Below are 17,705 nucleotides of genomic sequence, written 5' to 3'. Positions count from 1 at the left end.
AATAGGGACCCTTGCTTCTAGTCAGGACAAGGAGATAACTCTCTAAGATAACCCCTGCTCGCCCTCTAGGTAGCTTGGCCTGAGCAGTCTAGGCTAATCAGAGGCAATGCGTAAAGTATTTGTACCAACACTCACAGTAACACAGTGAAAACACCACAAACTGATTCCACAACAGTTTAGAAAAATAAAGGTATTTATTCTAAAACTACACAAGACCAAAACGATAAAAATCCAACATACACGGTTCAAGAATATGGTTTCAAAGAGTTCTTAAGGTTGCGTTAAAGTTCTTCAAGTTGCGGTAAAAACAAACCACAGTTGCGTGAAAAGTTCACAGTTGCGTCACGTTTACTCACAGTACCTTTAGTTGCAACAAAGTTCCAAAAGCAGAAGCTGGTGCGGTGGAAAACAAGCGATGCGTCGCTCCTGAGACCCTGGGGAGGCGATGCGACAGCCCCGCTGCAGCAGCGGGCGTGTTGCGACGAATCCGGTCTGTATGGGGAGGAAGGCCACTTGTATGGATTCCGGTGCGTAGGTTCCGTAGGAAGTCTGTTCTCGCAAAGGCACGATGCGACGATCTCGTAGGTGCTGCGACGATCTCCGGGGCGACGATGCGCGGTCCAGCGGTGATCCTTTCTCTCGCAGCTCCTCGATGCGATGATTCTGCGACGACACTCGCAGCGACGTGATGCGGTCCGCAAGCAAGCGGTGCGGCGTTCTCACCCAGCGACGACAGGCTCTGCGACGATACTCGCAGCGATGTTCGATTCTCCCGCACCGGTCTGGTGCGTCCCGCAAACGGAGGATGCGACGTCTCTGGCAGCGGCGTCAGGCGCTGCGACGATCTCGACCTCCGTAGCGGCGGGAAACTTCTCGCACTGTCGGGGATGCGCTCCGCAAGCGAGCGATGCGACACTTTTCAATTTCGAAAGTCTCTCAAGCTTTTGTCTCAAGCTTCCCAGCACAGGTCCAACCTCCAGAGGCCCCACAACTGGATCAAGCACTCTAGGAGGGACAGAACTCACTCAGCAGAGTTCAGGGAAGCTGGGGGTGAAGTCCTTTTGTTCCTGGGACTTCAAAACAGGGAGCCAGCTCTTCTCAGGCCCTTGGAGATTCCTTTCAAGACAGGGGACACAGCTCACAGCAAAGTCCTTCCCCTCTCCTTGGCAGCAAAGCAACAGCAGGTCAGTCCAGCAGAGCAACAGCAAGACAATCTTCCTTCTTCAGAGTCAGCTTTCTCCTTGGCAGAGGTTCCTTCTTGATTTCCAGGATGATCTAATTTTCTGTTGTCAGGGGTCCTGTACTTATACCCCTAAAGTCTTTGTTCTCTTGGTGCATGTGGGCCCTGTGCCCGGTCTGAACCAGTTCTGGGCGGATCCTGAGCACTTTGTTTTGGTGGCTGCATCTTTCCTTTCAGAGTGAGGGGCAGGGTCCTCAGCCGCCCAGCAGGGGGGTGGAGCCAGCATTGTGGAAGGCAGGCACAGCCCTATTCAGCCCAGGTGCTAACTCCTCCCACCACTCAAGTCATTCAGCCTAGTGCTGACTCATCCATCCTGCCGGGGAGTTCCCCAGCCCCTGTCACTCACAAACCAGACAGTCAATACACAAACAGGCCCAGGCACACAGAAGGTTCAGACAAGAGAACAGCAACTTTCTAAAAGTGCTGTTCTCAAACACAGGATTTAAAAACAACCTTTCCTAAAAGATGTGTTATTAAATTCTGAGTTCAGGGATACTAGATACTTATGTCCTATCTTGTTCCTATGGGAAGAAATGCTGTTAACCACTGTAGCCAGCATCCCCCATGTTAATCTATGGAGCAAGATAGCCTTACAATAGTGAAAAACGAAAATGGCTGTAATTCACTACCAGAACATGTTACCTGCACCAGTACATGCTCTACCTTTTACATACACTGCACCCTGCCCAGGGGGGTACCTTGGGACTTCCATAGGGGTGACTGATGTGCACAAAAAGGGAAGGGTTAGGCCTGGTCAGTGGGGACACTGACCAGGAGGACATGGCAGTTCTAAACTGCCCATAGGCACTGCAGTGGCAGGCCTGAGACACCATTTTAGAGCTACTCATGTAGGTGGCACAATCAGTGCTGCAGGCCCACTAGTAGCATTTGTCATCACCAGCCCTGGCACACCCAGTGCACTTTACTAGGGACTTCATGGTGATACAAATATGCCAAACATGTATATTCAATCAGAATAACAATTTACACAGGGAGCACTTACACTCTGGCACTGGTCAGCAGTGGCAGAGTGTCCAAAGCATCTAAACCAGCAAAAACGAAATCCAGCACAGCATCAAAAATACAGGAGGTAGAGGCAAAAAGATAGGGGAAACCACGCCAAAGATGCCAGGTCTAACACGTGTCCCCTCCAGCTGAAAATGGGGAGAACTACCCACCCTCTTGGGAGTTCTCTTCACTAAGGCGGAAAAACCTGGACAGACCATCAGCGTTGGCGTGTTCCGTACCAGGGCGGTGTTCCACCGTAAAGTCCATTCCCTGTAGGGAGATGGACCACCTCAACAGCTTTGGGTTCTCACCCCTCATATGCATTAACCATCTGAGGGGCCTGTGGTCGGTCTGAACACGGAAGTGAGTCCCAAACAGGTAGGGCCTCAACTTTTTCAGAGCCCAGACCACAGCAAATGCTTCTCTCTCAATCGCACTCCACCTCTGTTCCCTGGGGAGTAGTCTCCTGCTAATGAAGGCTACCGGCTGGTCTCCTCCCTCCTCAGTGATCTGTGAGAGTACTGCTCCCACACCATGCTCTGAAGCGTCTGTCTGAACTATGAACTCACGAGAAAAGTCAGGTGCCTTGAGCACCGGCGCTGTGCACATAGCAGTTTTCAGGGTTTCAAAAGCAGTTTGGCAGGCGTCAGTCCAGTCAACTCTTTTGGGCAACTTCTTGGAAGTGAGTTCTGTCAAAGGGGCGACAATGGTGCCGTAGCCCTTGACAAAACGCCTGTAATACCCGGTGAGTCCTAAAAAGGCTCTCACCTCTGTCTGGGTCTTGGGGGGCTCCCAAGCCAGAATGGTATCAATCTTGGCCTGTAGGGGCGCCACCTGGCCGCTCCCCACCTGGTGTCCCAAATACACCACAGATCCCTGCCCTATCTGGCACTTGCTGGCCTTGATAGTGAGGCCTGCCCTTTGCAGAGCCTTCAACACTTCGCAGAGGTGTTGCAGATGTTCCTCCCACGTGGAGCTGAACACAGCAATGTCATCCAGGTATGCGGCGCTGAATTCCTCCAGCCCGGTCAGTACCTGGTTAACCAGCCTCTGGAATGTGGCAGGGGCATTCTTCAACCCAAAGGGCATGACACGGAACTGGAAGTGCCCCTCTGGCGTTGAAAATGCAGACCTCTCTTTGGCCCCATCAGTTAAGGCAATCTGCCAGTACCCCGAAGTCAAATCAAATGTACTGAGGTAGCGGGCAGCTCCTAACCGATCCACGAGCTCATCAGCTCTGGGGATGGGGTGTGCGTCAGTCTTCGTGACCGCATTGAGCCCACGGTAGTCCACGCAAAACCGGAGTTCTGTGGGGCCACCGGGGGTAGCAGCTTTCTTGGGGACCAAGACCACTGGGCTAGCCCAGGGGCTGCTGGAGGGCTCAATCACCCCTAGCGCCAACATCTTGGAAACCTCTTCCTTGATGCTGGCCCTGACCTTGTCAGCTACCCTGTAAAATTTCTGTTTCACAGGCAGACTGTCTCCAGTGTCCACATCATGGACGCACCAGTTGGTGACTCCTGGGGTCAGGGAGAACAGGGAGGAGAACTGACCCAACACTTGGCGACAGTCACTCTGCTGTTCTGGGGTCAGGGTGGGCGAGAGGACCACACCATCCACTGACCCATCTTGCTCCTTAACTGCCAGGAGGTCAGGGAGAGGATCACTATCCTCTTCCATTCCTGCATCGGTAGCCAGGAGCATGGTTACTTCAGACCTCTTAAAGTGGGGTTTGAGGCGGTTCACGTGCAAGACTCTCAGGGGCTGCCTGGGAGTCTTCATGTCAACCAGGTAGGTTACCTCGCTCTTCCTTTCCACCACCTCATATGGCCCAGTCCACTTGTCTTGGAGCGCACAAGGCTCCACTGGTGCCATCACCCACACTTCCTGCCCAGGTTGAAATTCGACCAGAGTGGTATTCTGGTCATACCATCTCTTCATTTCTTCCTGGCTTGCTTCCAGGTTCGCCTGAGCGAGCTTCCTGAAGCGTTGTGTCTGGTTGCGGATGGCCAGCACATAGCTGAACACATCCTGGGGGGTTTTCCCACGGGACTTTTCCCAACCCTCCTTCACCAGTGAGAGAGGTCCTCTAACAGGGTGGCCATACAGGAGTTCGAAGGGACTGAACCCTAAGGACTTCTGAGGCACCTCCCTGTAGGCAAACAACAGGCATGGTAACAAGACGTCCCACTTACGTCTCATGGGCTCCGCTAGGCCCATAATCATACCTTTCAGGGTCCGGTTGAACCTTTCAACCAACCCATTTCCTTGCGGGTGGTAAGGAGTGGTGAACTTATAAGTTACCCCACACTCCTCCCACAGAGACTTCATATACCTAGAGATGAAGTTGGTACCCCGGTCGGAGACCACCTCTCTGGGGAACCCCACACGGGAAAAGATCCCCATCAATGCACGGCCCACCACGGGTGCTGTGATTGTCCGGAGAGGGACTGCTTCCGGGTACCGAGTGGCATGGTCCACCAAGACCAGGATGAACCTGTTGCCTAAGGCTGTCTTGGGATCCAGGGGCCCTACGATGTCTATGCCCACCCGCTCGAAAGGGGTGCTCACCACTGGGAAGGGCTGAAGGGGGGCCTTCAGCTTCATTCCAGTCTTACCACTGGCTTGACAGGTTTGGCAAGATCTGCAAAAGGAACCAACGTGCTTTCTCATCTGGGGCCAGTGAAAGTGGGTGACAAGCCGGTTTAGGGTCTTGTCTTGCCCCAGATGTCCTGCAAGAGGCACGTCATGAGCCAGACCCATTAGGAAGTTTCTGAAGCGCTCGGGTACCACCAGCACACGGGCTGCACCGGGCTCAGCAAACTTAGGCTCACTATACAACAAGTCATCTTCCCAGTAGATAAAGTGATCTCTGGCTGCTCCACCTGCTGCCTGGTCTACAGCCTGTTGCCGCAGACCCTCGAGGGAAGGGCATTCTTTCTGCGCCTGGCAGAATTCCTCCCTGGAGGGACCACCTTCTTGCTGCCAATGGGTCAGCTCAGGCAATTCTCCCAGTTCGGCTACCTGTTCCCCTGTAGGTTCCAGGGCATCCCCCTCAGGTTCTGCTCCTTCCTGGACCGTGGGAACGGCTGGGGCTGGTTTCCCGCGCCCTCGGCCTCTTCCTCTCCTGGCAGGTCTCTGGGCCACTGTTTCAGGCTCCAGTTCTGCTGAATCACCCTTACTGGCTGCCATAGCACGCGTGGTCACACAGATCCACGCAGGCAGACCCAACATCTCCAAGTGAGTTCTGTGTTCTACATCCTTCCATGGAGAACTCTCCAGGTCGTTACCTAACAGACAGTCTACAGGCAAGGCATCACTGACAACTACCTCCAAAAGACCAGAGACTCCTCCCCATGCAAATGGAACTTTCGCCAGCTTGCAGAGGCGCACTGAACTGTCAGCTGCCACTACAGGGCGGAGTACACCAGGGATGATTTGCTCTTCAGACACCCACTGACACCTCACGGATGTCACGCTGGCTCCTGTGTCTCTCAAAGCCTCAACCTCCCTCCCATTGATGGTCACCTTCTGCCCATATTTCTTAGTGTTAGAGGGCAGTAAGGTTTCCTGGACCATCTCTTGGTCTCCTAGAGAGACAAGGGTCATAACCGCTAACTCCCCCCAATCACTAGAAACCAAATCCCCTCCCAAAGCTACACTAGCTAACGCTGGGGTGGGGGCACCAGTGGGTGCTTGCTTCTTCTTGGGACATTTTGGAGCTATGTGGCCCACCTCATTGCAGTGATAGCAGGTAGGTGGGCCCCTGTTGTCTTTATTGTCCCGCCTGCCCTTAGAGGGCCATGGCTGCTTAGGTTTGGGGGTTTGGGATTCCCTCCCCTGGGAACTATTTTGGGGCCCTTCTGAGAACTCCTTTTGGTTACCCTTGTCCCCCCCACTCTTCTGCTGGGGACCCTGCCCACCTTTGGCTGTGGTACCCACAATTCCTCTGTGGACCCTGGTACTGGTCCAGCGGTCCGCCTCCTTAGCAAGCTCAATGGGGTCTGTCAGCTTGCTGTCTAAAAGATGCTGGCGCAGCTCTGGAACACAAAGACTACTCAAGTGCTCCCAACTGATTAAATGCAACAACCCCTTAAAATCAGTTACTTTACTGCCCTTCATCCAACCTTCCAGTGCACGCGAGTACAAATTCACACACTCCATCCAAGTCTCAGACTCTTTCTTCTTGGAGTTCCTAAACTGCAGTCTGTACTGCTCTGGGGTAAGGCCATACCTGAGACATAAGGCCTCTTTCATATTGGGGTAGGTCATGGCACCTGCTAATTCTAAGGGCTCTAGAGCACTCCTCCCAGATGCCTCAAAATGTTTCCACAGGCCCGCCCCCCAATGCTGATCAGGCACACCATTCATCTTCAATGCAATTTCATACGAAGTGAACCAGGCATAAATATCCTCACCCCTATGGTAATTCTGTACCAGGTCCTTGGGAATATATACTTTACCCCCATGCACTGGCTGCGCGCTGCCACCATTAGAACTGGCATCCACCTCCTTGGCTTTAAGATCCAGTTCTCTCATGCTCAACTCATGAGCCAAAAGCAATTTCTTCTCTTCTAAGGCGCGGGCACTTTTGCTCTCCTCCGCCGCCTTTTCTCTCTCTTTATCCATTTCAAATTGCTTCATTTGCATTCTCATTTTCATGACTTCCAATTCATATTCTCTTACTCTCTGGTTTTCTTGTAACTCTTCTGGGGTGAGGCCCCTACCGGAGTGGTTGCTGCCAGCTCCTGAGCCTACTCTGCCCACTGGCAGATCTTTGATTTGAAAACCATTTTCTACATCCACATCATCTTCTCCCTCTTGTGCCTCCCAATGGGCCATCAAGATTTTCTGCAGCTCCTCCTTTCTGTAGGCGCTTTTTATGGGGCACTCAAACTCAAGGCAGAATTTCCTAAGTTGCTCAACTTTGTATGAATACAAATCTCCAATGGCAAACTCCATCTCTACTTCTGCCTCTTTACTGGGTGCCTTCCCATGCACAGACATGATGTGTTGAAGAGTTACTCAAAAATAGAAAAATCAAAACCAAAAACCAGTAGTATGCGGTGGCGTAGTGGTCTGCACTCACTAGTGATGTACACCAATTACTGTGGGTCAAGTACAAATACAAGTTCAAATCCCACCGCCTGACCACCAATGTTAGATCTGGGGGTCTCTAGTTGGCAGAGGTAGGTACCACTGTCCAAATAGGGACCCTTGCTTCTAGTCAGGACAAGGAGATAACTCTCTAAGATAACCCCTGCTCGCCCTCTAGGTAGCTTGGCCTGAGCAGTCTAGGCTAATCAGAGGCAATGCGTAAAGTATTTGTACCAACACTCACAGTAACACAGTGAAAACACCACAAACTGATTCCACAACAGTTTAGAAAAATAAAGGTATTTATTCTAAAACTACACAAGACCAAAACGATAAAAATCCAACATACACGGTTCAAGAATATGGTTTCAAAGAGTTCTTAAGGTTGCGTTAAAGTTCTTCAAGTTGCGGTAAAAACAAACCACAGTTGCGTGAAAAGTTCACAGTTGCGTCACGTTTACTCACAGTACCTTTAGTTGCAACAAAGTTCCAAAAGCAGAAGCTGGTGCGGTGGAAAACAAGCGATGCGTCGCTCCTGAGACCCTGGGGAGGCGATGCGACAGCCCCGCTGCAGCAGCGGGCGTGTTGCGACGAATCCGGTCTGTATGGGGAGGAAGGCCACTTGTATGGATTCCGGTGCGTAGGTTCCGTAGGAAGTCTGTTCTCGCAAAGGCACGATGCGACGATCTCGTAGGTGCTGCGACGATCTCCGGGGCGACGATGCGCGGTCCAGCGGTGATCCTTTCTCTCGCAGCTCCTCGATGCGATGATTCTGCGACGACACTCGCAGCGACGTGATGCGGTCCGCAAGCAAGCGGTGCGGCGTTCTCACCCAGCGACGACAGGCTCTGCGACGATACTCGCAGCGATGTTCGATTCTCCCGCACCGGTCTGGTGCGTCCCGCAAACGGAGGATGCGACGTCTCTGGCAGCGGCGTCAGGCGCTGCGACGATCTCGACCTCCGTAGCGGCGGGAAACTTCTCGCACTGTCGGGGATGCGCTCCGCAAGCGAGCGATGCGACACTTTTCAATTTCGAAAGTCTCTCAAGCTTTTGTCTCAAGCTTCCCAGCACAGGTCCAACCTCCAGAGGCCCCACAACTGGATCAAGCACTCTAGGAGGGACAGAACTCACTCAGCAGAGTTCAGGGAAGCTGGGGGTGAAGTCCTTTTGTTCCTGGGACTTCAAAACAGGGAGCCAGCTCTTCTCAGGCCCTTGGAGATTCCTTTCAAGACAGGGGACACAGCTCACAGCAAAGTCCTTCCCCTCTCCTTGGCAGCAAAGCAACAGCAGGTCAGTCCAGCAGAGCAACAGCAAGACAATCTTCCTTCTTCAGAGTCAGCTTTCTCCTTGGCAGAGGTTCCTTCTTGATTTCCAGGATGATCTAATTTTCTGTTGTCAGGGGTCCTGTACTTATACCCCTAAAGTCTTTGTTCTCTTGGTGCATGTGGGCCCTGTGCCCGGTCTGAACCAGTTCTGGGTGGATCCTGAGCACTTTGTTTTGGTGGCTGCATCTTTCCTTTCAGAGTGAGGGGCAGGGTCCTCAGCCGCCCAGCAGGGGGGTGGAGCCAGCATTGTGGAAGGCAGGCACAGCCCTATTCAGCCCAGGTGCTAACTCCTCCCACCACTCAAGTCATTCAGCCTAGTGCTGACTCATCCATCCTGCCGGGGAGTTCCCCAGCCCCTGTCACTCACAAACCAGACAGTCAATACACAAACAGGCCCAGGCACACAGAAGGTTCAGACAAGAGAACAGCAACTTTCTAAAAGTGCTGTTCTCAAACACAGGATTTAAAAACAACCTTTCCTAAAAGATGTGTTATTAAATTCTGAGTTCAGGGATACTAGATACTTATGTCCTATCTTGTTCCTATGGGAAGAAATGCTGTTAACCACTGTAGCCAGCGTCCCCCATGTTAATCTATGGAGCAAGATAGCCTTACAATAGTGAAAAACGAAAATGGCTGTAATTCACTACCAGAACATGTTACCTGCACCAGTACATGCTCTACCTTTTACATACACTGCACCCTGCCCAGGGGGGTACCTTGGGCCTTCCATAGGGGTGACTGATGTGCACAAAAAGGGAAGGGTTAGGCCTGGTCAGTGGGGACACTGACCAGGAGGACATGGCAGTTCTAAACTGCCCATAGGCACTGCAGTGGCAGGCCTGAGACACCATTTTAGAGCTACTCATGTAGGTGGCACAATCAGTGCTGCAGGCCCACTAGTAGCATTTGTCATCACCAGCCCTGGCACACCCAGTGCACTTTACTAGGGACTTCATGGTGATACAAATATGCCAAACATGTATATTCAATCAGAATAACAATTTACCCAGGGAGCACTTACACTCTGGCACTGGTCAGCAGTGGCAGAGTGTCCAAAGCATCTAAACCAGCAAAAACGAAATCCAGCACAGCATCAAAAATACAGGAGGTAGAGGCAAAAAGATAGGGGAAACCACGCCAAAGATGCCAGGTCTAACAGCTACCCTTTGTCGGCAACAAGAGGAGAGCGGTAGCACAGTCTGCTTCACGGCACGACAAAGAGTCCACAAGACTTCCCCCAGTTGCGCTCCATTTACACTGCATCCCAGAAATCATTCTGAGCCAATTTGAAATTAGCACTAGTAAAACATTTATATTTTTCTTTCTTAAGCCTATTAATGTCAAGTATATTGTATCACAACATAAAAAGACGTTTTGATTGGCAGCACCATCCTTTTCTTAAAAACTCGAAATTCCAGTTAACCAGTTACAAATGGTCTTTCATGCATCCAGTTTGACAATATGCAGGTGCTCAATCACTAGTAAACTGCAAAAGCAAAAAGTCTTGCCATTAGAGATTGCAGTATACTTTTAGTTTACAAACATAATATTTCTTATCTTTTTTTTTTATTTCCAAAATCATGCTCCAGCAGGGTCATCCATTTGCTACTGGTCCACCGCAATGCCACGCTGTGGTGATTTATTAAAAATATTCATAACACTGTCTCCTCTACCCCTGTCTTGTTTTCAGACAGAAAAACACGAGTTTTTGCTTTTCTTCGTGGAAAAAATAACGTTTGTTGTTTTATACACAAAACTACCTGTTTAACTTGAGATGACTAACCACTTGGCACTGCTCATCTATAATGGCTGTCTTATGTCGACGTGGGTGACATGACACAGATACTGCAAAGAAAAACAAATGAGGTGGCCCAGCAATGCGGCTTGTGCAAAGATGAAGCGTCATACAGCCTTATTCAAGGCAACAAAAAACAAGCATAGGCATAGCCAATAGGTCTCGTCTTTGGAACCTTATAAGTATTTAGTTATGCAGTACAATATCCTTGGTGCAACAACATCAACTGTTGCATGGCTAAACATTTCTAAGGTTCCTAAGGCGAGACCTATTGGCTCTGACAATGCGAGCGGGCCGCCACACTACACCGCTCCCACACCGCCAAAGCTCGCTGCCTCCCGCCTGCCAGATTACGAGATATCTTGCGATGTCAATTAAAACGCACTGCAATGGGAGCACTAAAGCCCGTTCCTGCACGACATGGACTGTAAAGTCAATGCTATGTCGGAAAGGAGGTGCATGTAGACAGAGGGGCACACCATGTGCCCCCCTGCATGCATCCAATGGCTCTGAGGGAACAGAAGGCCCTATAAGGCCTCCTAAGTTTCCTCACCGCCACTCTTCTCATGGCAGGCTCACTACCATGAAAAGGGTGGATGTGAATAAATCCCAGCATATTGCGGCTCTCAGACCGACACGTCACCGCGGTGGTCCTATTGCAGTCCGATCGCCGTTCTTGTGATACGGTGGTCGGACTACTGGTGCGGCGGTCCACGATCACCACCGCACCTCCACCATGAGTCTGGCGGTAACTCGGAATCAGGCCCATGGTAACTATATGGCCAGCAGGCTGTTCCCCATTCTGCGGATTTTAACTTTTAATGGCCTGATTTAGTGGAGACATATCAGACAAAGTCATTAAATCGAGCCCAGGAATCTCCCCACCTTAAATATGCCATACTTGAAATGAGGGCTGTGAACTTCAGACTGTTCTGCAAGTGAGCCTTTCCAAATGGATTTCACCTCTGACATTTAAGACCTTACACTGTCTACAGAACATTCTTACTAAAATTCCTGGGGCAGGTGCATCATCATAAACCAGAGGAACAATGCTGTCTTTGCAGATCAATTCCACAAGCTAAGCTGAGTTGTAGAGTGCTTGTGATGCCGCCTAAGATATACTTACAATCTTTACTATCCAACTTGATCTTAGCATTCCAGGGGAATGCTAAAATGAAGAAAGCATCCAATGCATAAGAAAGGCAACCAGCTTGCTGTTGAAAATCACACACAGGGTTCAGTAGCAATCAATTCTTTTTAGAGTTTTTTTCTTTGAGTAAAGTTGAGCTTTCCGGCACAAAAAAGGTATTTGTAGCACTCAAAGCAATGATCTATGATGCTGCAATGTGTTCTTTTACTCATCATCTTTGTGAGAGGTGCAATCAGTTCACCTAGAGTGACACTCTCGCTAGAAGACTGGTAATATGTCTTATTCATTTTATCTGGATGGAACAGGGGTGTGTGTATCTTGTGGCCATTTAAGGCTTTTCTGATCAAGCCTAAGGAGATGGTTCTTGAAAGCCTATTAACAGTGTCAAAAGATCTTTAATGCGAGTGATGAATACGTTCCCTCTCACAAGGTGTGCCACCATTTCTTGAGACTTCTATCTGGCCCAGAACAGGCCGAATCATAAACCCTTTGAGTATTGGCCTTGTGTCAACCAAAGCTTTTTTAATACAAGATCTCCTTGATGGTCATAATGACAACCGCGTCCATCGGTACGCTGAAAAGAAGCAAGCATGGAAGTGTGATCGAAAAGGGGTAAACAACAAGACTAGGAACATGGTCGAAAATGCACAAAGATTTAGAGCTAAAAGAAGAAAATAGAAGGACTAAAGAGTGAGAAATCCACAAAATATTAGCAACAGAGGGGAAAGGCTGCAGACACAATAGAACCTCAGGTTGATGAGAGATATTGGAAGGCAATGAAAATAGGAGGAAATGAGTAGGAAAATCAACAGTCCTGTGTTGTAGGTTACATGGTAATATGACTAAGGTGATTATTGTACCTTCAGAAGAGTTCTTTGTGTAACCTACAGGCTCAGATCTTTGTGAGGTCATCCAGTGGGTTAGTGTACTGCTGAGATCGTTGTGTGGCATGTGTCAGGTTACAGATCTAGTTAAATAGCTCCTGGTAGTAGGGTAGTAGTAGGACGTGCAATAAATCAGCAGAATCTGCCCCTTTAAAAGAGTAAACGTAAACATATTTACCCTTTAAAGACACCAACAGTGCATGCAAGAACACCTCATAACCTACTAAGCCTCATCCAACTCTTCACCCCATACACTTTCGAGTACTTTTATAGATACTGCCTAAGGGAACATTTGCCTAAAATCTGATTAATGACAGTAAGAGCGTGTGTGTTTGTGTTTTGGTTGTTTTTATGGTTTGATTTGATATGACGAGGAAAAAATGCAGCAATTTTGACGGTTTATTGATCTGAAAATTGCAGTTTTAAATGAGGATAGGATGTGACATAGCAGCCAGAGCTGCTGACTTGGGAGCTTGGGATCCAGGTTTGAGTCTCGGCTCAACATCCTGTGATTCTGAGCAAACACGTAATCTCCATGTGCCCATGAACAGCGCCTGGATACCCTCACGGGTGATAAACTGCGCTATATAAATCTACAAAAGTATACATTTGATTTATTCAGCTGTTCAAACAGAACCTTCTAGGCATTGCCAAATGCTGTGCCTGCTGGGCTTGTGGTACAGCAGTGCTGAATGCAGGCTCTTGCCCAAGGTTATGCCCAGCACTAGAGAACATTAAGCTGGAGTTATTTAAGTTGGAAGGGTCAGCTTTACGATAAAATCAGTTGTGCTGTTATCCACTAGTCTGGTTTTCCTAGTCAAGCTATGTTAGCATATATGCGGACTACGAATTAGTGATACATGTTAACTTTTATTTTTCTTCAAAGTACCATTTGTTAATAAAGATACCTTAGAACATGTTGATGATTTATAGTTGTTTAGTGAGTGCTGATTTACAGCAGGCAAGATAATTCTGCTGTTGGCGAATTCCCTGCTGATTGATACTCACTCTGCTTATTATTCCTATGATGTTAGTAATTCAGGTGGCAGACTTTCTGCCATCAGTAGTATCCAGTGGCACGTTTAACATCTGCTGCAGTGCAACATATTTTACCATTTTGTCCACCTTTAAATCAGCCACTGAGCTTTATTATTAATGCGAACTATCAGGACCACATTTGTCTGAAGCATGTATGTCGGATTCTGATACAATATTTTTTGTCACAAATTTACTCTGCTGAGTAACGCGCTTAATGTTGTGATGATTTAAGTTGTATGGTTGTCAGCTTGCCTACTGAATATACACATATTGCTGTTTTTTGGATTATCAGAGTTGTACTAAGTTACTGAGTTTGCTGATGATTGCATTGTGGTATATAAATAAATAATACCGGATCTATTTTTGTCTAGGCATAGCAATAACAGATAGCTCAATAAATAAGAGTCAAGATTCGAGGTAGTAGGAGTTTTTGCAGGTTTATTACAGCATAAAGGACAGGAGCAGGACGACCTGCACAGGAATAGGATGGCAGCGCTGCCGGGGGCAGAATCGGGATCGGCGTAACATTTAATAACAGTGCATGATCATATATACTAGAACAGTTGCATTACAATACATACGATAGGCGGAGCAATGGGTGTGGTCAATAGCAGTCGCGAAAGATAAGGGTGAAAGTAGGTGTAACAGAGGCGTATACATAGACATGTGATGCAAACGTAACAGAATATGTCATGAATGGGGCGGAAACATGGAGGGGGCTACCTAAGGAGCCGGGACCTCTGACCTAATGGTGCGCGCAAGCTGGCAATGACGTGTTACTAGGAGAAGCTGGGGGCTACGAACTCTGTGCTAGGAGCAGAGACTGAAGTCTGGAGAGTCAGGGCGACATGTACCTAAGCAGTATCTAGTATCTGATGTTTAGAGAACATGTTGATAGAATCCAAAAGTTATCGGGGTAAAGGCTAACAGACTCTAAGACTGGTGCATGCATTATTCTACATGTAGTGCGTGATGAAGAATATTAAATAACCATTAAATGCAGTATTTCTCTAACATGGAGACGTAGAGGCTAGACAATGACGGAAACTATTGATGCAGTTCAGTAGCTTAGGAATGCAGAGAAGGAGGACTGAACTGATAACTGGAATCATAACATACTCTTGGCAGACTCAGAGGCAGAGCCAGGCTGAGCCGGGCACTGTGAGGCAGGAAGTAAGTGAAGGGTCGAGGATACAGGTGGGGGCTGTATCGCTCCTCAGCGAGGCTTCAGGAGACAGGAGCTGAATCTGGTGTCCAGGCCCTTTTGAGGCCTAGAAACGGGGACTTTACAATGGAATAACGTGCACACTGAGAAACATGGCAACGTAGTTTTAAATAGGCCTGATATTCGTAGTATTCACGAGAACTGGAAACTGACATACTAGAGGTGGATACAACTGTAATTGCGTCATTAATCGAACATGGGGAATACATAGGCATATTAATCATGCACAGATAATATATGATGGATGACGCGTAGGGACACAGAACATGGCAAAATTTACTTTTCCACAGCATACTTCACATTCTCTTTTCGTTCAAGTCACATAAAATGTTAATGAGACAAATGTAAAAAGGCAGTTCTAGAGAATTTTGCCAATAAGGATAAGCAAACCCAGATCACAATTATCAGTTGCACTGCTCCTTACCTTAATAGGATTGTATAACTCCTCGCTGACATTTATGTAGGTTTGTTGTTTTCATAGTGGGTGTAGAATTTTCAGAAATATTTCTTGTATTAGAAATCTATATATCACAGAGCTGTTTTGGTATATTTACATATTGCTCGAAATAAGACAGTTAGAAGGTAAGGACTAACATTTTTGTCTTTACTCTTCTCTCTTCCCATTTCTGACTACACAATATTCTCTTTGCAGACACCAAAGAGACAGAAGAAGCTGTTCTGTAGGTACCACAATGGGAACAGGAATCCTGAGCTACTCATTGCACCTGTGAAAGAAGAGGACGAATGGGACAGTCCTCGCATTGTTCGGTACATTGATGTGCTCTCTGATGAAGAAATAGAGATGATTAAAGAACTTGCGTTGCCAAAGGTGGGTGTGGTATCAGACATAATTCTTGGAATATCCTGGTTTTGACAATACGAACATCTTATTTTCACTAGAAGGATTTTTATTTTAATAAGTTGTCCTGGAATTCAGTATTGCGGTGAAATACAAAGTTGTAATTTCTTTTATCTCTGCTTTTGTCCGGCATCGTTGGGCCCTTAAGATTGTACATTTGATTTGGCCAAGTTTCTGTCAACATTGTCATCTTTGTGGCGGCCATGTCTAGTACTTCCCTCATTTAAACCTGCTTGAAATGGTTTCATCATGGCATGGCACGCTGGCGATATCTAACCAAGTGTTGGCTGAAGTGCCAGTCACAAGCCCTAGACCTATGTAAAATAAATGATACCTGCTAGGTTGTAATGAACTTATGACTTGATACTGCAATTACATATTTATGCGGAAATATGAATCCAGTGTTCCTGGATGTTATGCGTTACAACATAATCCCACAAATACTATAGAAATGTGTTCTAAAATCGCCTGGTTCATCTAGACTTGGAACTTACCATACCCACTTTTCAGTCTTAGCGAAAAATAACTCTTGTGAGGTCTTAAACAAGGGATTGCTTTCTTCTTGTGCTTGTAGTAAGGACACACATTTGCATGCAGGCTTCACAAAATTAAGTTAACTAGAAGAATTGGTTACAAAAAAACTACCCTATTACAATTATGAAATTCGCCAAAGAGGCACCTTTATTCCAGGCAGCTGGAGCCATTACAGAAAAAACAAGCATTGGCATAGCCAATAGGTCTCGCCTTTGGGACCTTATAAGTGTTTAGTTATCCATCACAATATCCTTGGTGCAACAACGTCAAGTGTTGCATGGCTAAACACTTATAACGTCCCAAAGGCGAGACCTATTGACTATGCCAATGCTTGTTAAAGTTGTTGTTAAAAAGTGTTTAAGTGATATTGTAACCTAGTAGCTGGCTGCAATTTGTGTGCTTTGTTAGGTCATAATGTATTCTGGTCGCTTTCACAAACAGTAATAATAATGCCTGGCATAATTGAAATGCTCGATATTTGAAAAACATAACTAGTAAAGCAGTCACATCATGGATGTTATTCAAATTTCGTTTTTTATTCTTGTGGCACAGGTTTGCAATAAAAATTTAAAAAAAATAACCAGTGCACTAGCTTGCTAAGGTCAGACCTATTGGCCTTGCAACTGCTTGTTTTCTTCTCTTTTTGCTGAGGGGAAGTGGCAATGTACAGCATGAAAGTACTAATAATTTTACACCAAACTCTTGGCGAAGCGTCTGGACCCCCATATGCCAGGTCTGGTGGATCCAGACCAGGTTGGCTTTATCCGCAACCGGCAGGGGGAGGATAATGTACGCAAAATAGCGCACTTAGTGGGTAAGGCGCACCACTGGGGGATCCCAGCTTGCCTTCTTTTGTTGGATGCGGAGAAGGCATTCGATTGCGTGGATTGAACTTTCCTGCGGGCGGTTTTACGTAAAATTGGACTAGGCCAGAACATGATCACCTGGATCATGGCACCATATCTTGCCCCACAGGCTCGGATTCGGGTCAATGGCCGGCTCACTGAGCCGTTTACCATTTATAGGGGTACCAGACAGGGGTGTCCACTCTGACCTCTGTTATTTGCCCTTGTGGTGGAACCACTGACAGAGTTGATTCGCCAGGCACCCGATATACTTGGCATCCAAATGGGGGGACGTGAGAACAAGGTGGCGTTGTTTGCGGATGATCTTATTCTCTCCTTAACGCGCCCCGAGAGTCCCTTCCGGCCCTCCATACTGCGCAGTGCCTTTTTGAACGCGCTTCTGGCCTCAAAATTAATCATAGTAAGTCTTGGGCACTCAGTTTAACCATCCCGCAGGAAATCTCCCTCCTGGAGAGCCTGGTCTCATACCAATGGGTCTCCCAATCCATTCGCTACCTCGACCTCCAAGTGACTTCCTCTCTCGACACGTGGACGCAAGCTAATTGGCGAGACTGTCGCAAGTCAGTGCTTGAAGATCTGAGGCGGTGGCGGCCACTGCTGCTATCGTGGCTGGGCTGACTCAACGCTATCAAAATGTCGGTCCTTCCCAAAATCTTATATCTCTTTCAATGCCTCCCC

At 47.9% G+C, this 17,705-nt stretch overlaps 1 protein-coding gene across 4 annotated transcripts in view; it reads left to right on the top strand.

The window, feature by feature from the left end:
• P4HA2 (prolyl 4-hydroxylase subunit alpha 2) overlaps positions 1–17,705 on the top strand; it is a 285,306-nt gene that overhangs the window by 154,339 nt on the left and 113,262 nt on the right. For all 4 annotated transcript variants that reach the window (XM_078653103.1, XM_078653102.1, XM_078653104.1 and 1 more), the window contains one exon: positions 15,421–15,597. In XM_078653103.1, the coding sequence (XP_078509229.1) occupies positions 15,421–15,597 (177 nt within the window). The remainder of the gene's footprint in view (positions 1–15,420; positions 15,598–17,705) is intronic.

This window comes from Lissotriton helveticus, chromosome 7, assembly GCF_964261635.1.
Source record: "Lissotriton helveticus chromosome 7, aLisHel1.1, whole genome shotgun sequence".
Taxonomy (NCBI): Eukaryota; Metazoa; Chordata; class Amphibia; order Caudata; family Salamandridae; genus Lissotriton; species Lissotriton helveticus.
This window is presented reverse-complemented; position numbering and strand designations above follow the sequence as displayed.